This window comes from Homarus americanus, unplaced genomic scaffold (genome assembly GCF_018991925.1).
Source record: "Homarus americanus isolate GMGI-L3 unplaced genomic scaffold, GMGI_Hamer_2.0 scaffold36734, whole genome shotgun sequence".
NCBI classification, from domain to species: Eukaryota; Metazoa; Arthropoda; class Malacostraca; order Decapoda; family Nephropidae; genus Homarus; species Homarus americanus.
The window spans coordinates 1,233,336-1,260,012 of NW_024733126.1; the positions used below are offsets into that span (position 1 = coordinate 1,233,336).

General features: G+C 40.0%; 1 protein-coding gene across 1 annotated transcript in view; it reads right to left on the minus strand.

Moving 5' to 3' along the window:
• Positions 1 to 4,409: 4,409 nt before the first annotated feature.
• Positions 4,410 to 26,677, minus strand: part of LOC121869299 (ras-related C3 botulinum toxin substrate 1-like) — a gene marked incomplete at its 5' end in the record, with an annotated part of 52,455 nt that continues 30,187 nt past the window's right edge. The window contains 1 exon segment of the mRNA XM_042370544.1: positions 4,410 to 5,766. Within this exon segment, the coding sequence (XP_042226478.1) occupies positions 5,564 to 5,766 (203 nt within the window).

Genomic DNA, 26,677 nt, shown 5'->3' on the forward strand with positions numbered 1-26,677 from the left:
AGTATCAAGTAATAGGGAAGAAATAACGGTAAATACTGTAGGTAAATAATAGACACAATATACAAATACAAAATTTATTTAAACATTAATATGGAATTAGGAGAAAGGATATATATGTACCAACAGACGAAATCTGGTACTATGCCCTCAGGCTCAACATACTCACACCACTACTGGGTGGACATACTCAATAACACATAACTCTTATAGTCACTTAGCACCATAAAGACCAGGGACAACTGCCACTACAACACTCAGTCGTCAGGGGTGATACTCAAGCAACCGCCATGGGGTCCTGCCACCATGGAGTACTTTCCGACGAACTCTGAAGATCCCAGTGGATTAACCCCACCACACAAATAGCCCTACTGAGTTAGACACTCATCCACCAATGATGGGGGCTGGTAGTGGTGTGTGGCTTGGTGATCCGGGGTCACCTCGCAGACCGAGCGTTAGGGCCAGACGAGCCAGCTATGGGGGCCATAGGTAGTCTGACGGCCGGGTCTCACGAAGGTAACTGATCCTACTGGACCTCGGACATCTCCCCAGACATAGTGGATACAACATCCACGCTACAGACACGGCCTAGGCTGCGTTTGGGACCTGTATGGGTGACGGGACGAACACTTACCTACTGTGACAACGACATCACATTTCAGGGGACGTTAAAGAAGTAAATATGACTTCACTCAGAGCATATCAACTACGTTACTGTAACACTTGCACAATCAACTATTAATTGGGTCAAATCATTTAAAAAAGGGCGAATTACAACACAGTGGAATGGCCTACCTGTATGGGTGAAGGGACGAGCACTTACTAACGGTTGAAATGCCCGCGGCACCCTCACTCAAAATAGGCTATTTCGATGAATTAATTTACTGTACATTCTGACGTTGAAACTGAGACTATGAACTCAGTTTCATTCCCTACTATTATCCTCACTAACAATGCTCTGACTGAGCTATCAAAAGCAAAATTAAATTGATTACAAAGGGTTGGATGGCAACAGGTCCCAACATACAGCGTCTTGCTACGAAATCCGTGGATTATATTCAAAGGAAACAGAGAAAATGGGGGACGTTTCCACTGGGGGACTTGGAAGGTTTTGTGGACGTTTGAGCGTAATATGAATCCTAAAGGTTTTCAGGTTAGCCGTCATCACGATTTTATATGATCCTGCCGGATCAGGTTGAGATATCTGAAATGAGCGACGCTGCTGATTGGTTGAGGTGAATGCGGTAACTGGCCAATCACCGCGCAGTCCGCAAGTGAGGCCCGGTCTGCGGAACTCGCCGCTGGTTGGCTGGTAAGCAGACGGCAAGTGAAACAATCAGCAGTTGTACCGCCTTCATCAGTTTCTGGGCGGGGTCCAACTTGGTTGATGCAACGGTGGTGGTGTTTTTCAGGTAAGTGTCGAGGGTGGTGGCGTTGTCCTTGTCTTTGGGGTGTGTAATCATCTCCCCCTTTAGGTTGGGCCGCACTGATAACTTGGCCAGTGGATTTAGTTTCTCCATCTCTGTGATGGCGGCATATGTCGTTTAAGTGTCCGTTTTTTAGATCCGGAATTTTGGCAGTGTCGTTGGGGGTGAGCTGGTGGTGGTGATGGGTGCCTTTTGGGCTGCTTGAGGGCATTCGTCTCCCGAAAAAGCACGTCGGCGTTTTTTGTTTTCAACCTTCGTCCAGTTGTCGTCCTCAGTGGCGGTGACAGTGGTGGTGGAGTTGTTGGAGGCGGTGGCAGTGTTCTTGCTTTTCAGGGCTTCGTGGAGGCCCACAGCTGGTCCACTTTCTTAGTGCGGAGCCGGTCGTGGTTCGGGTCGTCAGGTTGGCGGTTCAGGCGTGGCTCGCGGTTAGGAGGGCGTACGCACTCCATAACCGGTGGTTAAGTGGTGTTTTTTTTTTTTATATCCTCAGAGCCTACCTATTCCGGTTGAGTAAGTAGCAGAGGAATTTCATTACTCCCCATAGGCACTTGATGGCCGGTTGGTCGTAGAGTGGTTCCTGAGCTTCTCTCTCGGAGCCCCGTTTGGGTAAACCTACTTCCTAGTGTATGTGACTGCTCACTTATAGACGTGAGCTAAGTGTGCCTATTGGGGAAGGATGAGGATTGCTACCCTCTTTCCAGGTGGACCCGCACGATCACGGTTTCCTGGAAAGACTCGGCTGGGATGGGTTCTTGCTCCAGCCCCCTTTCGTGTTCACAATCTCCTGGGAGGGAGGTGAACAGTTACAGGGGGGACCGCAGGACGAATACACTTTTGAGGGTGCAGGTCCCTAGGCCAGAGCGAAAAAAGGAAAAATAGCAGTAGAAGGAAAAGAGCTCAAACCACGTCGGGAATATCGCGCTATAGCTGCTCTCCAGCTGGAGTGTGGGTCAATCACACCACCAGTGGGGAGGGCAAGCTAATGCTCGATAAACCGAAATTCTCGTGAGATGTTGTCGACGATGTCAGTGGTGGATGGTCCGGTCAGGGAAGATGGCCAACAATGGCAGCAGAGAGAGGGCGGTCTTCACAGTTCCGGGACCAGCAGTAGGGCTTGTTGAGAGGTCTTCTTGGTTCAGGAGCGTGGAGTAGAGTGTGTGTGGATTAAGCGAGCTAGTAGTGACGAGTAACGACTTTAATAAGCAAATAGACAAACTAAACAGGGGTGTCAAACATGAGGCCCGACACACTCTTGCATGCGGCCCCCGGCCCATTTGCTGCTCCAGCCTTACCTTGAGGAGCTAAAACTAAATAGTGAGTGTATCCCTCAGCTGAATAAAATAGTCCGCTGTATCCTAGAACAATATACTCAATCACCATCACCAATGAGCTCCAATGTGATTCTGTGTTGAGGAACAAGTTTTCGAGTGTTGATGTTGGCACATTTTATCAATATTTTGGACCAAATTATCCCAGGATTAAATGTTTTGCCTCAAACATTATGTCAATGTTCGGAAGTACATATGTCTGTGAACAACTCTTTTCTGTGATGATTTTGAACAAGTCTCGGCTTCGGTCTCAATTTACTGATGCGCACCTTAATTCAATACTGAAGGTTGCTACAGCTCAGTCGTTAGTGCCAACTTTGATGCGCTGGTCCATACCAAGAGGTGCCAATTATCGGGAAGCAGCAGTAGCAAACAATAAGATTGCTCAAGGTAAGTAAACACTTGATTTGTTTGTTTTTAAGGGTTTCGCACGAGCGCAGACTAAATCCACCTTTCTTATTTTGTCGTACTACTCACCTAAGAGGTGATTGCGAAGTGCTCATAATTATGTTACTTGGCCCGCATACTGTGTACTCATATTAAATCTGGCCCGCCTTGGCAAATTTGTTTGACACCCCTGAACTAAAGCCTAATAAGTCACCAAATCCCGATGGGATATTTGCCATAGTATTAAAGGAATATAAGGAAGAGCTAAAGTATGCACTTAACAAATTTATTTAACCTGTCATTAAAACGGTGTAGTACCAGAATTACTATTTATTATATACATAAACGACATAGATATAGGCGTAGACAGCAACACAAGTAAATTTGCTGACGACACTAAAATCGGCAGAGTAATTAAATCTGACGAGGAAGATCTAAAAAAAATTTTCACATGGTTATGTTAGGTTAGAGCAAAAAAAAAATTTACGGTAATTTTTCTGGGACACATGTAAATACTGAAAAGACGTAGGCAAATACAACTGCTTCTTAATTTCAGGTAAAATGTAGATGCGTTTATTTAACGCGGCATAATTCTATATGATACATAGTATCCTGTAAGTTAAAGTAAAAAAAAAAACAATACATGGATAATACAAATTGTGATGCCGTGTTTTTTATGCATGAGATGGCAGCTTGTTTGTTTGGTGTGAAATTTTCCGATAAATGAGTACATATAAGGCTATGTCCCATGTGCAAGCGTCCCAGGAAATAGAGCGACTGGGGCGTAGACGCACTACCTATACTTTCCAAAGCGACCTGTGTCCCAACTGCCAGAGTCTTCCCGGCGTTAGCAAGCCGTCTACGCATCGCAGACATTTGCTGGTACTTTTAGAAAATAATGCCTTTCAACGTGTAGTACCTGCAGAAGTACCCAGTTAAAAACAGCCTATATATTAGAGGAGGATGGAAGCAGGCGAATTTCACCATCACTACAAGGAACTTCGCCAACATCCAAAGAGTGCGGGGAGATATGATAGAAGTATTTAAGTGGGTGAAAGGAATCAATAAAGGAGATATAGATAAAGTTCTTATACTATCCGAGCAGGATAGGACTCGTAGCAACGGAATTAAGTTGGATAAGTTTAGGTTTAGGAGGGAGATAGGAAGGAACTGGTTCACAAATAGGGTGGTGGACGAGTGGAACAGGCTTAGCAACTTTGTAGCAAGTGCTGGAACGCTGGAAAGTTATAAAAGGAGGCTAGATAGATTCATGGATGATAGAGAGTGGTAGTAACTCTCGACAGGAGCTGCCATGTACAGGCCAACCAGCCTATTGCAGACTCCTAATTTTCTTATGTTTTACTGTATTCTCAACAAAGAAAAAATAATTACAGATTGTCACGTGCCAGGCGTGTTGTAGGGTGTACATTTGAAATTTGTACAAGTAAATTGCGAATTTTAAATAAAGCTATCGAAAAGAAGGTAAATACTACTGTTAACATTGCAAAGTGTGCTGCACTTTTCCATAATATCTTCATTGACACAGAGGGTCTGGACGCAAAGTCATACGCAATTCAAGAAGGTACAGTTGAGAATAACACAGAACCCTCTAGAATATACAAAGCTTTACAATCTTCTGTACAGAATTTAAGAGAAACATTTTACAGATACTTTAATATTCCACAAGGATCTATTTATTGGCAAGATCAAGCTGTTAACAGTGGGAAATGAATGTACTCGTGTAGCCTTCGTTAGTTTGGTGTAGAATGCGAGGACTCGCGCGACTGGGGAAGCGACGATCAAAAGATTTGATCGCTGCTTCCAGGTCGCGCATCTACTTCCCGTTTCCTGGTCCTCGCGAACGCTTTATGCATCTACGCGGGACACATAAAAGAAAACACATGTTTGTCCGCGCTTACTCGTGCGGTCACTCGATGCCGCAGATCGCTCTCATATGGGACATAGCCTTAGTCAAGTGGTAGCACGGACGCTACACGTTCAACCAAATATACGCTACTCTGCAAATAACCAGACAAAAAACTCTTGTTGCTCCTCATAGTAAATGAAAGTGCTATATGTTAAACTCTGGGTAGCAATTTGATTTGCAAGCCTTGTAATAATATACTGCCTGGTTGACTATATATTTGCAAAGACCATATATACATCATTCTACACACACTTATCATCGTTTCAGTTGGATACCGGCGACCTCGTTCTCATACTGTAAAGGAGGTTCTGAGGTCGATCAGGTGTTATATGACTGCTGGTAGACAACTGTGCCAGGTGATTAAGGAAAAAATAGATCAAAATGAATATACATTTTTGGTTTTCACGAGATGGGAGTTTATCCTTAATAGATCTCATTCCCAAAGAGTGAAGAAGACAAGTTTAGCACCACCATAAGTCTGTCACAGCAACCACACTTCACAGTAGGATGCACCTTCCCTCTGGCTTGGGAGTGATGGCGGCCTTAACTGCAGCCTGAAATACGTCTTCGCACCCAGTATTAGTCTTGGCAGAGCATTCTACATATCCGTCCATCTTGAGGGAGCGAGCCAGCTTCTTGCCTTCAGCTTTCGTCACCGTTACTGCGGGAGCACTGAGACTTCGTAGGTCTAATTTTGTCCCTGGTGAAAGATAATTTAGTTTTAGTGATAAGAATGGGATACTGTTAGATTCTATAAACTGAATTAAGCTGCACATATGTTGCCTTGGAAACACATGAAAATCTGTTTAAACTTCCATATTGATGTAGCCTACAACTGAAATAAAGAAATTATATCAACTTTCAATATCTTTGTTATGTGTGCAAAATTTTTAAACAAAATAATATCAGACAAAATAATCATACATATCTCAATGTACCGTATTATAATCTATCTATCTATTAATCGATATATATATATATATATATATATATATATATATAATCAACACCTCAACCCGCCAGGATTCGAACCCACGGCTCACGAGCCCATGACTGTAACCGGGGAACGCTAACCACTGGACCACCAGGATACCAGGATGTATATAGAAGTCCGCATGTTTATTGGGCTAATGAAATATATATGGATCCTCGTGTTTCGAAGCCGGATTTGGTAAAACGTTACTCTGACCACCTACGTGATACGGGTAGTCCCCATTAGAGGTTCACGGCGCCATAAGCTCGTTGAACAGGCTTTGTGTGAAATATAACAGAGTCTTGGACTGCTTTTAGTATCCTGGTGGTCCAGCAGTTAGCGTTCCCTGGTCACAGTCATGGGCTCGTGGGCCGTGGGTTCGAATCCTGGCGGGTTGAGGTGTTGATTGTATGTAGAAGTCCGCATGTTTATTGGGCTAATGAAATATATATGGAGCCTCGTGTTTCGAAGCCGGATTTGGTAAAACGCTACTCTGACCACCTATGTGATACGCCTAGTCCCCATTAGAGGTTCACGGCGCCATAAGCTCGTTGAACAGGCTTTGTGTGAAATATAAGAGAGTCTAGGACTGCTTTTAGCATCCTGGTGGTCCAACGGTTAGCGTTATATATATATATATATATATATATATATATATATATATATGTGCAAGTAAATCACTGTAGAAGTTCTGTGATCAAGGTATATGCTGATAACCACACAAGGAAACAAAAAAAACCACAGAATAGGTAACACATTTAAGTTCAGTATTTATAGGAAACCTAGTAATGTGTGTTCACACATTCATTATTATTCTGCCCACCATAATAGAGTCAAAAAGTCAGTATTTTCATCAATTTTTTATTTGCTTTGAGAATTTGTAGTCTGGAATTCATTGATGATGAATATAAATATATCTATAATATTGGCTTGAACCTTAAGTACCCTAGGTCTTTTTTAGACAAATGCCTTAACACTACTAAGAAATCTTTTTATATAACCGATCCTATGCCCACCCATGACCATAAGAATCTCTTAGTATTACCATTTCACAAAAATTTATCTCAAATTCCTTTACAACTGAAAACCTGGAACGTTAATGTGGCATTTAAAAACTCATCCACTGTAAAACAAATGTTAATCAAGAACTCCCCAACAATGCAGGCAGCTGCTTTTACAAGGTTCCTTGCAAGGAATGTAATATGTTCTACTTAGGGCCGATGTTAAGAACATAACATAAGAACATAAGAAAATATGAGTTCGCGCAGCTTGTTTGGCCTGTGCATGGTGCCCTGTCGAGAAGTTACCACTCATCATCCATGAATCTATCTAGCCTCCTTTTGAAACTTTCCAGAGTTCCCGCACTTACTACAAAGCTTGTTCCACTCGTCCACCACCCTATTTGTGAACCAGTTTCTTCCTATCTCCCTCCTAAACTTAAACTTATCCAACTTAAATCCGTTGCTCCGAGTCCTATCCTGCTCGGATATTATAAGAACTTTATCTATATCCCCTTTATTGATTCCTTTCACCCACTTAAATACTTCTATCATATCTCCTCGCACTCTTCGTCTTTCTAGGGAATGCAAGTTAAGTTTCTTTAACCTATCCTGATATGTGAATATTTTTAAGTCTGAATCAGCTATCATTCTTCGCTGCACCGACTCTAGTGTGAATTTATATCCATCTATAAACTAATTGAGGTGCCTGACTTATGCAAGATATAGTTGCACACTCTGCACTCTTGTGACTTAATTTCAGATATAAACCCAATACTCTGTTTGTCTTATTTCGAACATTAACGCACTGTTTTCAGCTGTCCGGGCTTACAAGTACTCCCCTAGGTCTTTCTACAAGTCGACTTAGGTTACTATAAGTATTTGTTCTTCCACATAAGGCTGCACTTGCTGGTGTTGAATTTCATGTGCCATTTTTCAGACCACCCCTGCAAGCTATTAGATCCTCCTGTAATGCATTTCCATCCTGCCCTGAATTAATTAATTAGTTGCCCTATTTTGGTGCAAACTGTGTCATGATCCTAAAGATTAAACGTTTATGGTATTTAGAACAAGAGTGGGCCTAGTACTGACCCCTGGGGAACTCCACTGGTTACACGGCCTCACTCAGATTTAACACCATCTACGCTGACCCTCTGCGTTCTATCGGTGAGCCATGATTTTATCCTATTTAAAACTTTCCCCTCGATACCATGAGCCTTAATTTTTCTCAGAAGCCTCTGATGCGGTACTCTGTCAAATGCTTTGCTAAAGTCTAAATAAATAACATCGTAATTTTCTATATACCCCAAGACTTTCCTAAAAACGTTAGCAGATTTGTTAGACAAGATTTTCCCTTTGTAAACCCATTTTGAGAGTCGTAGATTAATTTGCTTTTCTCTAGATGCGATCGGATGCTATCTGCTATAATTGATTCAAGAAATTTCCCCACTACTGACGTCAAACTGATCGGCCGGTAATTTGACGCTGATGCTTTGTCTCCCTTTTTGAATATGGGTACTACATTTGCCTGTTTCCACAACTCTGGCACAACTCCGGTGTCTAATGATTTTGTAAATAAGTTTACGAGGGGTCCGCTAATCTGTTCCCTACACCCTTTAAAGACTCGAGGGAAAATTTCATCCGGCCCTGGGGATTTTGTATTCTTTAGTTTATTTATCTTCTTAAGAACATCCTCTTTTCTGATAGTGATATTCTTTAATTTCTCTTCTTCCTTTCCCTTAAATATCAGTTCCACCTCCGGAATTTCATCGCAAATTTCTTCTGTGAAAACTGATAATAAGTAGCTGTTCAATGCTTTGCTTATTTCTTCACTGCCATTTATCAATTCTCCCCTCCCTGACTTTAAAGGCCCAACTTTGTCCTTGATCTTTGCCCTATATACCTGGAAAAATCCCTTGGGATTCGCCTTGGATTCTCTTGCTATTTTGATTTCATAGTCTCTCTTTGCTTTCCTTACATTTTTCTTAACTTTCCTAGATAGTTCATTATACCTGTTTCTGAGCTGCTCCTCACCTCCCTTTAATTTCTTATATATTCCTTATATATTTCATATATTTTAACTAGACTTAAACAGCATAAATATAGTGTTAGGACAGGCCAGGAATCTAATGCTCTGTTCGTTCATATGAGAGATAATAAGCATTGCATTGACTGGGATAATGTCTCCTTGTAATTCAATTGTCAGTAGGAACATTATAGAATCCAGTCTCATCAAACATACCGAATTCGTCAACATGAATTTGAGTAATGGTATGTACAAACTGGATAATTATGTAATTAAGAAGATTTGTAACCAGGTGAGAAGGTTGGGTCATCTTACCCTATGACCTGACTACGGACAGCTGCTGTGCTTATGAAGATTAGTAAGATTAGTAGGGTCACTGCTTAATGACCGGACCATTGTGGACATCTACGATCCCCTAGGGACTTGATCTCACTCTCCTTTACTGTATATATTAGCTTTGTCAAGTATTTCTCCTTAGTCTGTCCTCACCCCTGAAGATGTGAATTACAGGAAAGCGCTTGGGAACTTCGTGTTTTCTTGTTTCCTTGTGGTTATCGGCATATACTTGGATCATGCGCACCTACAGTGATTTACTTGCATATATATATATATATATATATATATATATATATATATATATATATATATATATATATATATATATATATATATATATATATATAATATATATATATATATATATATATATATATATATATATATATATATATATATACACATAAGAAAATATGGAGTCTGCAATAGGCCGGTTGGCCTGTGCATGGCACCTCCTGTCGAGAGTTTCTACCACTCTCTATCCTCCATGAATCTATCCAGCCTCCTTTTGAAAATTTCCAGCGTTCCAGCACTTACTACATCGTTGCTAAGCTTGTATCACTCGTCCACCACCCTATTTGTGAACCAGTTCCTACCTATCTCCCTCCTAAACCTAAACTTATCCAACTTAAATCCGTTGCTCCGAGTCCTATCCTGCTCGGATATTATAAGAACTTTATCTATATCCCCTTTATTGATTCCTTTAACCCACTTAAATACTTCTATCATATCTCCCCGCACTCTTCGTCTTTCTAGGGAATACAAGTTTAGTTTCTTTAACCTATCTTGATATGGAAGGTTTCTAAGTCCCAGAATCATTTTCGTCATTCTTCGCTGCACCGACTCTAGTGAATTGATATCCATTCTATAATAAGGGCACCAGAACTGAACCGCGTAATCGTGGTGCGGCCTGACTAGCGCAAGATATAGTTGCAATAAGACCTCTGCACTCTTATTACTTACACTTCTAGATATAAAACCCAATACTCTGTTTGCCCTATTTCGAACATTAACGCACTGTTTTCTAGGCCGTAGGTCCGGGCTAACAAGTACCCCTAAGTCTCTTTCATAAGTGACTTCTCTAGGTTGATGTTGTTAAGGCTGTATACATTGACAGTATTTGTTCTTCCAATATTAAGTACGCTGCACTTGCTGGTGTTGAATTTCATTTGCCATTTTTCAGACCACCCCTGCAGTTTATTTAGATCCTCCTGTAGTGCATTTGCATCCTGCCCTGAGTTAATCTGCCGCCTTATTTTGGTGTCATCCGCAAACTTGCTTATGTCACTGCTGATCCCAGTATCTTGATCGTTTATGTAGAATCTACATAAACGATCTACATTGTAGATTATGAACAAGAGTGGGCCTAGTTCTGACCCCTGTGTAATATTCAGAAATTCCGCTGTGATATTCGGAGACATTAGTGCGTGGATAACCAAGATGCCGATACGCTGAGTCATTCGAAGCCACGTGACAGTTGGCCAAGCGCCAACAGCGCCTCTCCCAAGCGGACGGAGATTTCTGGAACTAGGCCTATATAATATAAAATGTAATTTACCGAATTAATGGACGTGAATCATTAAATTAAATGACATTATTAAATTGAAAATTATTATCGATCGTTTCTCAGTCTGAATATGTTACGTATGTCCCAACAAAGTTATTAGTTATGCGAAAAATAGGTCACATAGGCCCAGGCTCTCGCCTTTTGGACGCACGAGGCTCGCTGACCCTCAGTCGAAAGATAGCACTTGAAGAGATAGGGCGGTCTGCGCGTTCAGATAGGACAAAACGGTCACGTGGTCTGGTCACCCGTGTTACGACATTGCATTATAACAAGTACGTTTATTCGATCTCAGACAGGATTTAGATAGGGCGGTGATAGAAGTTAACAATAGCTAACAGTGAGTTCATTGCAGGGTTTCGACAGAACCCACTTGACTGCGATTGATGACTGCCGTTTGAATACTGTCGTTGACGATTGGCGATTGTCGCGATTGGAATGATCAGAGCAGGCTTGTCACTGGTTAGCAAGGTTTTAGCTGGGATCTCTTAAGTGAACGAGTGCTCCCGACGACTAAAACTATGTGGGACTAGCATCAGCATTGGTTGATCAGTTCTTCCCACTTGGGTTCACAACACCACGTGTCTTCGGTCAGTTAGAAGTATTATCTACCGGACGGGAAAATAGAACCATTCCCTCAGCTGACGTTCTCCTCTCTTCCCGTCCATGGATGTACTCAGTGTAAACTGAGGCAGTCTGAGTGAATGAACAGTCACACACTGAGACCAGGAATCTAGTGGATACTCAGAGACACTTTTCTCCCAGTATGGATGTGTTCTGAGCTTGTGTGATGCATGTTAAAGGAAAGGGTGGTAAGGTGTGTAAAATTTCTCAAGTCCAGGTGTAAGAACAATGCTTCTCATGGTTGATTTTCACACGTGAGATGTAAAAATTCCTCTAAAAAGTTGTGAAGGGCTTGTTAGTGCCTTAAGAATATACGGGTGCATTCGGGACCCATGTGTGAGACTAAGGAGCATGTTTTACGGGTATTGGTGGAGAAAAACATCCATGACTCCTGAGTTCTAGAGGAATTACTGAATAAACACAGCAGTTCCCCCACCTGCCTGATGAGTCATGAGTGATTTTTTGGGTTTCTTGTATATGCCGGCTTCCTTGGCAGACTAGTCGTGACACCTTCCGGGTTATTGGGCAATCAGGATTGTAGTAGTTGTGTGTCACCCCAGACAGGCTGTGATTGATCCCAGTGTGTAGTTAATGACTTAGTAATATTTTCTATACCATTTTCTCAGTGACTGATATTATTTTGTTGAGTGCCCTTAAGGCCTGTTCATGTGTGTAAGCAACATTTTTTAATAATTTGAATTTATTGTTTTCTAGGTTTCTACCTGTTTTGATATCATGTATAACTTTTGTTCCCCAGTGTAGTGTCTTAAGCCAGGCTAAGAGGTGCGCATATGTTGGTGTACCATTATTGATTGTGGTTGTAGTGTTGTAGGGAATAGAAGTGTCAAAATTTATAGTGCATCTAATTCACCCCAATCACAAGTGCTATCTTTCCACGGGTCAAGGAGAATAAATTTTTTGTTAATGGTATTTGTGCTGGTTTGGGTTTTTCTCCAAGGGGCGCTTCCACTGCATTTCCATCCATTATAATCAAAAACCCCAAGTCAAGTGAGAGAATTCCGACCAGTTACATATAAATATATATATATATGGCATTTAAAAACTCATGCACTGTTAAACAAATGTTAATCAAGAACTCCCCCAACAACACAATTGGTTGCATTTATAAAGTTCCTTGCAAGGAATGTAATATGTTTTACTTAGGCCAGACAGGAAAAGATCTTGCAACTAGAATTAAACAACACAAATACAGTGTTAGGACAGGCCAGGAATCCAATGCTGAGAGAGGGGGTGTCGCGCTTGGCCGTGAACCTGACAGATGACACGGACCTGATAACGAGATCTGAGATTGCCGAGTTCCAAGACAATTTAAATAGTGAGTTACTTAATGCACAAAGGCAGAACATACCATACAAAAAACTCAGATCAGACAACAATGACCCTAAATGGATAAATAATTATTTAAAGAACATCATTGGTCAAAGGAAGGCTATAGGTAGAAGGATAAATCGTGGCGAAATTCACCTCCGGGACTAATTAGAAAGGTAGAAGCTCATGGCATCAAAGGTGACATCCTTAAATGGATTAGGGCGTGGTTACAGGACAGGAAACAGCGAGTGAGCATTAACGGCACTAAGTCCCATTGTAGCAACGTCACAAGTGGAGTTCCCCAAGGCTCAGTACTTGGACCATTATTGTTTATTATATACATAAACGACATAGATATCGGCATAGACAGCAACATAAGTAAATTTGCTGATGACACTAAAATAGGACGTGTTATTAAATCTGACGAGGACTCAGCAAAACTACAGGAAGATCTAAACATATTTTTCGAATGGTCTGAAAAATGGGAGATGAAATTCAACGTGGACAAATGTAAAGTACTCAGTATAGGAGATGTAAACAGGGAAACCAGATACCAGATGAACAACGATGCCATAGAGAAATCCGACTGAGAGAGAGATTTAGGAGTAATGATAAGTAGGAACCTTAAGCCAAGTAAACAATGTGTTTTACTCGTAACAAGGCCTAATAAAAGTACTTGGGTTCATACAAAGGAGGGTTAGTTACAAGACTTAGCGAGGTCATCCTAAAACTGTATCTTGCTCTTGTGAGACCACACCTAGATTACGCAGTTCAGTTCACAGTCACGTATTACAGAATGGATATAGAATCCTTGGAAAGAATTCAAGAGAGAATGACAAGACTAATCCAGGCATTAGGAACCTTGAGTATAGAGACAGGTTAAAGCATCTTAATTTGCACTCCCTTGAGAGACGTAGAGCGAGGGGCGACCTGATAGAGGTGTATAAGTGGAAGGCAGGGCTAAACAAAGGGGACATTACAAAGGTACTGTAAATATTTGGAAAAAAGTGACTGAACTTAACACAGAAACATATCAAAACTGGATAAATATTATAGACAACGAAGAATTCCAAGAACACAGTTGGTTTAAATCAGCCAGGAAGAAAGTAATTGAACCATCTCCTGCCCCAATATACATATAAAACATAAATAGAGAGAATAAAAGATGAGAGTGACCTACCAGCTCCACAAGACCCTGGCAGGCCTCTCCATACAGTGTACCTTTAGACTAACATAACTAATATTTAACATTTAACATTGAACTAACATCTTAGCAAAAAAAAAAAATGTGACTACCCTCCCAGGTACACAAAAAGGACCTGGGCAGACTCTACTAACTCCATCAAAAAAATAATAATAATAATAATAATGTGATTACCCTCCCAGCTATATCAGCCAGGAAAAAGTAATTGAACCACCTCCTGCCTCAATATACACATTTCTACATATAACATTACTAGAGGAATAAAGATGAGTGACCAACCAGCTCCACTAAGAACCTGGCAGGCCTCTCCATACAGTGTACCTTTAGACTAACACAACTAACACTTAACTAACACCTCAAAAAAAAAATAAATAAAAAACAAATGTGACTACCCTCCCAGTTACACAAGGACCTGGGCGGGCTCACTAACTCCAACAATAATAAAAATAATAATAATAAGCAGCATTATATAAATAAACCAATATTAATACAAAGGTCTGACGACCCAAGGGAGCAGAACAAAGACAAAACACCAATAAGAAAGATGAAGCGATCCGGTTGAGCCCAGATTCTTTCTACTCCTACTGTATTTCAGTTTCACCACTTTTCCTTCAACCCCTAATAATCTTCTTTCACCTCTTAACTAAAGACTTCGTATCGTATCGTATCGTAACTCTTAACAATGGTTTTAAATTAGACAAATTTAGATTTAGGCCTGAAATAGGTAAACACTGGTTTGGAAACAGAGTAGTGGATGAATGGAACAAGTTACCAAATATCATCATTAACTCGAATACGCTGAATTGCTTCAAACATAGGTTGAATGCTCATATGAGCAATAGGGGTTGGGTGTAAACTGGACTGCCCAGTATGGGCCAATAGGCCCGCTGCAGTTTCCTCCATTCTTATGTTCTTATGTTCTCTGTTTGTTCATTTGAGGGATAACAAGCATTGCATTGACTGGGATAATGCCTCCTCAACATTACCATGTAATTCAATTGATAGTAGGAACATCATAGAATCTAGTCTTATTAAACATACCGAAGCATTCAACATGAATTTGAGTAACGGCATGTACAAGCTGGACAATTTTGTAATTAAGAAGATTTGTAACCAGGTGAGAAGGCCGGGTCACCTGACCATCTGACCTGACCACCAACCGTTGTGTGCTATTTAAAGATTAGTAGGGTCATTACCTAATACCTGACCATTGTGGACCTGGTCTCACCCTCCTCTGTATATATACACCTTGGTTTGTATTTTTCTCTCTCTAGGACTGCTGGACCCGGAGCTGCGAAGACCTGCCTCTTTTGCTGCATGTTTGAGCAGTCTGCAACTTTGTTGTGATAGGACACTCAATCCTAGTGATTGTACTTACTCAACATAGTGACGGTGTAATTACCATCACAGATTGTACGGAAAATTCCAACTTCTGGAAAACAAATATTTGGGCTCCCCAAATTTTGACTACTACCCGTGCGTCTACGTCCTGGATTGGCCAATCAATGGTGCCCCACGGTGGCGTGATACATGCACGTTTACTGCGGTGCTCTGATTGGCTAACCGAACGTGGCGTGGTAGGTAGGCTGTTTCTACTCTCTAAGTCCTCTTCTTTCCTTTTTTCATCCCCCTCATGCACTCCGTTCTTTGAACGGGAGGCGGGACTTAGCGATACGGTCGATCCGGCAAGGGAACCTGTGATAGTGCAGGGCACCCCTTATCCGGGGGTCACCGGTAGGTGGCAACTTTCTTAGACATAACTATAGTCACAGGTAACCTGGGTGCAGAACCCTACTAGCCCGACGCCCGTCCAAGAGGGGGGGGCGGGGTCACTGCTCCCAGGCAGGAGCCCTGTGTTATAGGTAGGATTAGATGTAATCAAGAAGATGACAACAAGCATTAGAATAAAACATAGAGATAAGGGACACTCTATTGGAAGGGGAAAAGTGGCAGAAATCACTTACAACAAATTGCAAGTCCCACTAACACAAATATTCAGCACCAATGAAGGTTTTAAAGTAATCTGTAAAGATGACTTTGATTCAGATAAAATCCTTTCAAAAGAAGCCAGAGATATATTTTACAATGAAGGCCTTGTTGTTGTCATGCCACCAGAACAAAAAGCAAAAAGATCAGTTTTCGTTCGTCAAGTCGACCAAGAGATCGGGAGGAAGACATCTGAAGACCTGAAAGATGAACTGGAACGCCAAAACAGGTGGATGAAGATTGAGGAAGTCATTAAGATAAAAGACTATACTCATGTTTTTAAGATTACTTTTGAAGAAGTGTCAATGGCTGAGAAAGTTTTACAACAGGGCTTTCTAATATTCAACATGTCAGTCACACCACATCAAATAAAGAAGGAGACATTCATCAGTCTGCAAACTTGCTTCTCCTGCTACAAATATGAAGAACACACAACGAGAGACTGTCCGGAAAAAGAAAAAAGTACTGCTCAGATTGTGCAGGCGACGACCATACCTACACTGAATGTAAGAACACACATGTTGGCTGTCTCAACTGTAAGAGAAACGGGAATGCATACATAGGACACAGGACGTTAGCAATGGCATGCCCAATAAAAAAACACATGATAAAGTACAAGGAACAAGAAACAAGGAAAAAGGAACAAGACAAGAAGGATACGACATACGTCGAAATAGCCAAGAGAGCGGTCCAAGAGGCTCATAGACCAGAATCCACCATATTAAACCTAAGTGAACCAATACATGATAAGGTAATGATTAGTATGATCCATGCACATTTGCACAATATCATTGCACCCGGATCATACAATGAGGAATTAAGGAAAATGTTTAAATTGAATAGCCTACCAGAGATGATATTTCCAGAGAATCCACAATCCGAAAAACTATTTCAGGCAACATACGGAAGCGAACTGAGAGAAAGACTACAGCTAGACAAACAAAGGTTTGAGCAAGGAGCAACAGCTGATACACAAGGAACACAAGCGACTGATAGAGATCCCAGACAAATGACTAGAAGTGACAAAGAGAAGATAGAAATAACAAAAGGACAGGCTATAAGACAAAGGAGTAGGAGGAGAGAAGATAAGATGGAAACTGAACACAATATACAACCTGAATCTGCTGAAGATATTGGATTAAAAGTTATCACTACAACAAAACATGGAATCCCAACATCGAGACCAACAGGAGGGACAATAGTAAAAAACTGTGAAGGAGGGATATACAAGTGGACATATCAAGAAAAATCCCTAAGTGAAGATTATGTCTGGTCACTAATTACTACGGACAAACTAAAGATTACGACCAATGACTTTAAAATAGTAGACCCGTCAGAGTTTAGAAGAGTCAGAACCGGGAAACAGGATGATAGGTCTCCACTTCAACAGTTACAATCCAAGTATAAGAAATAATGGTAAGAACTTTAAGAATAATACAACACAACGTAAGAAACTGGAAGACCGAGAGAATTAACCTAAGTAATATATATCAAGAAATTGACCCTGACATTATACTAATAAACAGTCACGGTGAGACAGAAAACAACAACATAAAACTCTTTAACTATTATGTAAACCAAAGAAATAAATCGGGCGAGAAAAATGACGGAGTAGCTATAGCGGTTAAAAGAAACTTAAAATATAAACTAATCGATGACTTCCAGGATGAATTTCTAGCAATAAAAATAAATACAACTCAAGGAGACGTAATTATTGCTACTACTTATCTGCCACCGAGACGACCCTACTTACCTATAGAAGACCTATTAAAATTGGCTAACAATAGTCATCCGATGTACATCTTAGGTGACTTTAACGCCAGACATAGGATCTTTGACAATACAAATAATAACGTCGTGGGAAACGCCCTTAATCAATTAATAAATTTAGGGAAAATCAACCATCTGGGTCCTAACTTTCCAACCTGGAGAAATCACAATACACAATCGACACCAGACAAAATTTTAACCAACAACAAAGCCTTTTTCAATTACCATATAATACAGGGACCTCTTACAGGCAGTGACCATCTGCCAATTATACTAACACTGTCAACAAGCCCCATACAGATACCAATAAAAAAGAGACTGAAAATGAGTAAAACAGACTGGGACAGCTTCAAAGACGACTTAGTAATCACCACTCGATTAACCTACAGGAAAACAACAGAAGATATAGACTCAGAAATGGACAGACTGCACTCAGCAATAAAACATCTATAACCAAACACACTCCTACTTCACACTTTAGAAGACATTACCCAACAACAGACTACCAGAAGAAGTTAAATTAATCCAGACCTATTACAATGAAATAAACAGGTATATGGAAAGACACGGCAGTAACAGATGGCTATATACGACACAGATAGCACTACAGATAAAATTAAGAGACGCATGTAAGGAAGCAAACAATAAACAATGGAATGATATTATAATGGCGGCTGACATGACTAAAGACACAAAAACATTTTGGACTTCCATAAACAAGATGATGGGGCACAACAAGCAAAAAACACCATACATTAAAGACCAGCTTGGAAGGTCATTGATAGTGCTCCCGTTAGTGACCAAGGAAAATGGCCGCCTTGGATAGTTGTGTCTTGGGGGAAGAGGAGCGTGGTGTGAGGAAAGACGACCTACTGGCCACTCTGTTAAGGCAGCTGGGGCAGTTGAGGAGTGAGCTTGACACTCTAAAGGGGGAAAATAAAGCCCTCAGGACTGAACTCCTTCAGGTAGGTGTCCTGCCTAGCAGGACACCTGCGAAGGAGGAGCAGGCGTGGAGAGTGGTTGTCTCCAAGGGGACTAGGGTCAGACTCAGGAAAGCTGACCAGGGTGTGGAGTGTAGTAACCCCTACCAGGTGCTGGACGAAGCTGGCGAGGAAGAGAAGAGGCAGGACGGTATGGAGCAAGGAGAGGAAAGGGCAGTTGTACAAACCCTGCCCACAGGTAAGGTCGTGGTAGTTGGGGACAGCCAGGTGAGGTTTTTAGATAGGACTTTTTGTGTAAGAGATAGGAAACGTAGGACTAGGGTGTGTTTTCCTGGGACTGGGATAGGGCATGTAGCTGAGAGGATAGATAGGGTTTTGTCAGGGTTGGGTACCAAGCCAGTAGTGTGTCTTAGTGTGGGAGGTAACGACATAGGAAAGGTTAGGAGTGAGGAACTTTTCAAGAGGTATAGGGAGGCGCTGGGGAAGATTAGAGAGAGGGGAGGGATCCCGATAATATGTGGTGTCTTGCCTAGAAGAGGGGTTGGTCGTGAATGGCTGTCCAGGGCAATTGCTATAAATTGACGACTGGAAAAACATTGTGCAAACAATAGTTGGGCACTCATTGATAACTGGCAACGATTCTATGGCAATGACTACCTGTACAGTCGTGACGGAGTACACTTGTCTCGTGCGGGGATAAAGACGTCTGCATCCCTGAAGCGTGAAATTGTTACTCCAAAGGGGGGGTTTCGCCAGTAGAGAGAGGTCTGGGTAAGTGGGAGTCAAAAAACAAGCTGGTCCTGGGAAGTAGTGAAACAGAAGTAGATAATGCTGAAAATATAGTTAGTCATAATAGCAAACATCAAAGTAATAAATGTAAAACAGATAGAAACGGAAGAAATATATTGAGTGTTTATTATACTAATGGTAGAAGCCTGTGTAACAAATATGGACCAACTCAGGGCCATTGTTAGTAAAGAGAACATAGATATAATTGCAATAACGGAAACATGGATAAATTCAAACAGCAAGCATTTTTTAGCAGAATTCCATATTCCAGGATATAACCTATTTAAATTTGACAGAGTAGGAAGGAGAGGTGGCGGTGTAGCAGTGTATATCAGGGTGTCATTAAAAAGCTGCAATAAATCAAACATTAAAACAATAGCGACAATGAAAGTATTTGGGTAGAGATTGGTGAGGGCAGTGAATCCGTAGTCATTGGTGTTATATATAGACCACCTAATTTGAGTAGGAACAATGGTAAATTGCTATGGGAGGAAATAAAGAAGGCATCTGATAGAAACAATGTATGTATTCTAGGCGATTTCAACTTTTCAGGCATAGATTGGAAAAATCAACTTAGCGATAATGAATCTGAAGATTTTCTAGAAGTAGTACAAGATAGTTTTTATATCAATTCATAAACTCGCCCACTAGAGGAAATAATATCCTCGATTTAGTTCTCAGTAATAATGAAAATCTAGTAAAAGATGTTGGGATTGGAGACGAACTAGGAAACAGTGATCATAAAGCCATATATTTTAACATAATATGGGATAGCAGGAAGAAGGAAAATTCGGCCTTGATCCCGGATTTTAGGAAGGCTAATTACGGTAGCATAAGGAGAGACCTAAGGGATGACCCTATGGTCAAAAGATTAATCCCCCCCACACCTCCGGAAACTGTCAACTTAGGACGGGATAACCCCGAATTTAATTTAGCAGCTACTTATGAACAATTTATTGCAACAATCAATAATGCCCAAAATAAACACATCCTTAAAAGAAAATTCAGATCGATACGGAACCAACCAAAATGGATGAATAAAAGACTCTTAGATCTTCTAGGGAAAAAGAAAGGAGTATATAGAAAAGTTAAGAAAGGCGAAAATCACTTACTTGGTTACTATCAGAACCTAACAAGACAGGTATAAACAGAAATTAGGAAAGCAAAGAGAAATTATGAAATCAAAGGTAGCAAGCAGATGAAAATAACCCCCCCAAAGCTTTTATCAGCTGTATAAATCAAAGGTTAGGAATACAATAGGTCCCCTTAAAACTCGACAGGAGAAATGACTGATAGTGAGTTAAGAAATGTGTAGTACGTTAAATAGTCATTTTCGCTCATTATTCACAAATGAAACCCAGCACAGTTTCCAGAAGTTCATAAAAGGGTACATATAGCGACAGTGAAAATATGTTGATGAATATCAATATTACTAGTAACGATATTGCTTAAAGTAATTAACAAACTGAAGCCTCATAAATCGCCTGGTCAGATTGAGGTATATGCTAGAATATTAAAGAATGTAGAGATGAGTTGAGTAATCCATTAGCAGTTTTATTTAATAAGTCATTAGAATCGGGCCTAGTGCCAGAAGTTTGGAAACTTGCAAATGTAGTTCCGATTTTCAAAAAAGGTGATAAATCAATTGCATCAAATTACCGTCCCATTAGTCTCACGTCAATCATAGGCAAGTTGCTAGAGTCAATTATTGCTACGAAAATCAGAAGCCACCTTGAAACATTCAACTTAATTCATTCTTCTCAGCACAGGTTCACCCAGGGACGTTCTTGTCTCACAAATTTGCTTAGCTTTTTCTCAGAAGTATATGAAGCGGTAGATAATGATAAGTCATATGATATAATTTATTTAGATTTCAGTAAAGCATTTGATAGAGTCCCTCATGAGAGATTGATAAGGAAGGTAGAAGCACATGGAATAGGTGGATCAGTATTAAAATGGATTAGGTCATGGTTAACTGGTAGGAAACAAAGAGTCAGCATAAATGGATTAAAGTCAGACTGGGGTGCGGACAAAAGCGGAGTTCCCCAGGGATCTGTATTAGGCCCTCTGCTGTTTGTTATATTCATTAATGATCTTGATTTAGGCATAACTAGTAGGATAAGTAAATTTGCAGATGATACCAAAATGGGGAGAGTGATAAATTCAGACAGTGACTTTGAACACCTTCAAAGAGATCTAGATACCTTACATGAGTGGTCAGTAGACTGGCAAATGAATTTTAATACTGATAAATGCAAGGTACTACAGATAGGGAAGACGAATACAAACGTTCAGTATAAACTAGGTAACACGGAAATAGAAAACTCAGTTTGTGAAAAAGATCTAGGTGTATTTGTTAGCAACGACTTGAAACCTAGAAAACAATGTATTAGCGTTCGCAACAAGGCAAACAGGATTCTTGGGTTCATATCTAGGTCTGTGAGTAACAGAACTGCTGACGTTATCTTGAAACTTTACCTAGCATTAGTGAGGCCACACATGGATTATGCGGTTCAGTTCTGGTGTCCTTATTATAGAATGGACATAGATTCTTTGGTGAGAGTACAAAGAAGAATGACAAAAATGATCCATAATATTAGAAACCTTCCATATGAAGAAAGACTGAAAAGCTTAGGCTTACATTCATTAGAGAGGCGTAGAGTTAGGGGAGATATGATAGAGGTGTACAAGTGGGTAAGTGGGATTAACAAGGGTAAAATGGAAGATGTTCTGAAGCTCAGTAATAACGAAATAACTAGAACAAATGGCTTTAAATTAGATAAATTCCGATTCAGAAAGGATATAGGCAAGCACTGGTTTGGTAATAGAGTTGTGAATATGTGGAATAGGCTACCGAGTGCTATAGTAGGATCGGGGACGCTAGGGAGCTTCAAGACGAAGTTGGATAGGCACATGGAAGTGCTGGGATGGGTGTGAAAGGGATCTGCCCTGTATGGGTCAGTCGGCCTCCTGCAGTATCCCACTTTCTTATGTTCTTATGTAAAATTGCACGAGGAAAATGAACAAGAGTCAGCATTCAAAAGGGAATGGGTAAAAGTTTTTAAAATATCAGATGAGGAAAATGAAGATTTTGATAGTGAACACGAAGAAAGGATAGAAGAAGAAATGGGAAGACATATACATAGAATCACCCCAAGGCAATATATAGACTATAACTTATTACCTAATAATCAAATAATAACCATGGGAGAAATGATGCACTGTCTGAGGAAATTTAAGGAAAAAGCCCCTGGGCTCACAGGTATTACACGAAATATGATCATGAATCTACCTGAAAACATTTTAAATACACTATTAAACATTTATAACGCATGCTTAATAACTGGTTACTTTCCAGACAAACTAAAATATGCTAAAATGATATTTATTCCGAAGGAGGGTAAGGACAATAAGGAAATATTAAACTACAGGCCAATATCTTTATTAGAAATTACTGGGAAACTATTGGAAAAAATTTTAAATACAAGACTTATAGCCTTTTTAACACAACATGGGAAAACTAACAACAGACAACATGGATTTATGCCCAATAGAAATACCCTAACTGCAATAGCTATAATAACGGAAATAATTGCAATAGAAAAAAGCAAGGGTAACCAGATCAATATAATTTTAAGGGATGTTTCTAAGGCCTTTGATAAGGTTTGGCATTTAGGCTTAAAATATAAAATATTAAAACTGGGACTTAATGAATACTTGCTAAGAATATTGTGTAACTATTTAGATGGTAGGAGAGCACAAATTCAAATTGGAAACTTTTTGGGAACTATGTTTAATCTTGAGAGTGGAGTACCTCAAGGAGGATGCCTTTCTCCAACACTATATACAATTTATACTTCAGACACACCTCAACCTACCCCTTTAGCGAATATGTAATGTTTGCTGATGATATTACTCAAATAGTATCATACCCAGGAAAATCAACCCAATTTATGGCACTCTACACGGTAAGAGCGATAAAAAACATAAATGATTTTGAGAAAAAATGGAAAATCAGGACAAATAAGAACAAATTCAAGATAATACCAATAGCCAAGATTAAAACAAGTCCAGTAATAGTCGACCAGGAACTATACCCATACGACACTGAAGGCAGGATGCTTGGATTAAAACTAACAAAAAGAGGATATATAACATACTTAAAAGATAAAGAACGACAGGCAAGAATAAGATTATCAAAAATAAAACGCTTTAAGAACCTTAGCATTAATAACAAGAGAAAGATATATATTGCCCTTGTCAAATCAATTATGGACTACCCACCCATCCCATTGAACACCCTTAGTAAAACGTGCATTAAAAGGTTACAAACAGTACAAAATATAGCCCTTAGATTTATATATAACATAAAATATACAGACCACATCAGTAATGAACAGCTACACAAGAGAGCAAATCTCTTAGCAATCAATGTAGATATACACAACAAAGCTGTAAATATTTGGAAAAAAGTGACTGAACTTAACACAGAAACATATCAAAACTGGATAAATAATATAGACAACGAAGAATTCCAAGAACACAGTTGGTTTAAATCAGCCAGGAAGAAAGTAATTGAACCATCTCCTGCCCCAATATACATATAAAACATTAATAGAGAGAATAAAAGATGAGAGTGACCTACCAGCTCCATTAAGAACCTGGCAGGCCTCTCCATACAGTGTACCTTTAGACTAACATAACTAATATTTAACAATTAACATTTAACATTGAACTAACATCTTAGCAAAAAAAAAAAATGTGATTATCCTCCCAGCTACACAAGGACCTGGGCGGGCTCACTAACTCCGAAAAAAATAAAATAAATAATAATAATAATAATAATAATGTGATTACCCTCCCAGCTACATTAGCCAGGAAGAAGTAATTGAACCACCTCCTGCCCCAATATACACATTTACACATAAAACATTAATAGGGGAATAAAGATGAGAGTGACCTACCAGCTCCACTAAGAACCTGGCAGGCCTCTCCATACAGTGTACCTTTAGACTAACACAACTAACACTTAACTAACACCTCAAAAAAAAAAAATGTGACTACCCTCCCAGTTACACAAGGACCTGGGCGGGCTCACTAACTCCAACAATAATAAAAATAATAATAATAAGCAGCATTATATAAATAAACCAATATTAATACAAAGGTCTGACGACCCAAGGGAGCAGAACAAAGATAAAACACCAATAAGAAAGATGAAGCGATCTGGTTGAGCCCAGATTCTTTCTACTCCTACTGTATTTCAGTTTCACCACTTTTCCCTCAACCCCTAATAATCTTCTTTCACCTCTTAACTAAAGACTTCGTACTCTACTCTCTCTCTAGTCTGTACTCACCCCCACCACTTTTCCAACCCCAATAATCTTCTTTCACCTCTAACTAAAGACTGTATTCGTACTCTCTCTCTAGTCTGTACTCACCCCTGAAGATGTGATTACACGAAAGCGCTTGGGAACTTCTGTGTTTTCTTTCCTTGTATATATATATATATATATATATATATATATATATATATATATATATATATATATATATATATATATATATATATATATATATATATATATATATATATATATATATATATATATATTTCATGTATTCACAATGGAAATGCATAAGATAAATCTTGATAAAATCACACAGGGAAAAGGGAAACAATAGAGGGCCTTTCGTCTTTATTCAAGACATCTTCAGTGGCAACAGAATTACAAAGACTGAGAGAGAGCTTATGTACACAGGGAGACCTTAAAATGAGGTCAGGTCAAAAAGCATGACATCCACTAATCCACACACCAACCACACCGCAAACATAAGAAGAGATTATAAGAACGGACGACATAACTAGTCAGGTCACGTCAGGAAAATAATATGAGACCCACTAATCATCTATCATACATCTACCTTACATGCTTTCAAAGAATTTTTAACCTCATACTGACAAATAAATTTGTGTTGACAGTCATATTGCCAAATTCCGTGAAGTTTTCCAAAAAAATTCTGCAACAGGACTCAAAGTCAAAGTTTCTAAATGTAGATTTTAAAAATCAAGAATACAATTCCTTGGTCATTTAGTTGACGGTAAGGCAATTCAAATTGTTGATGACAAAGTTAAGGCTGTTGCCCAGTTCCATCCTACAACCGTTGATAAGGTGCGTAGTTTTCTTGGTTTATCTGGATATTATCGTTCTTTTATTAAAGCTATGCAACGTTAGCTTCACCCTTGACTAAGCTACTTAGGAAGGATGCAACTTTTGTATGGAATGCTGAACAAGAGGATTGTTGTATTACATTGAAGACAGCAACTACCAATGCCCCTGTTTTAGCATTTCCTGACAACTCTCAACCATTTATTCTGTGTACAGACGCCCCAGGACAGGGAATCGGTGCTGTACTTATGCAGCTGGACACACGAATAAAATTTAGAGTAATTGCTTTCGCCAGTCGCAAGCTTAATGATGCCGAAACACGTTATTCAGTATATCTAGAAACGTTAGCTGTTGTTTGGGCACTGAAGAAGTTTAAGGGCATAATTTTTGGTTTTTAAGATAACCGTTCATACGGATCACGTGGCAGTGACAGAGCTTTCACGGCAAAAATCTTTCAGGCAGACTAGCACGCTGGTTTCTGACCATTCAAGAATTCGATACCGTGTTCAGGTATTTACCTGGGCGAGCGAATGTGGTCGCCGACGCTTTGTCCAGAAACGTAGCACCAGTGACGCCTGTGTCTTCGTTCACTCTCTCGCAATTAGGGGTGAAACAGCGACTCGATCCATTGAGGTCTGCAGTCATTTTTACTCTAGAGTCGGGGGAGGAGGCCAATCTTCCGTTCAGTCAATTTGAACTACAGAGAAGTACCCCATCGCTCCTGACAGACAGATCAGGGTATTGTTACGCAAATTGTCGTACCTGATACACTTCGGGCAACCGTTTTAACGTTGTTCCACGATGTTCTTCGAGCAGGTCACCCCGGACGTGACAAATGCCTTGCGGAAATCAGAAAAGGATATTTTTGGAATACTGTACTATGGAAAGAGACGTAGAGCAA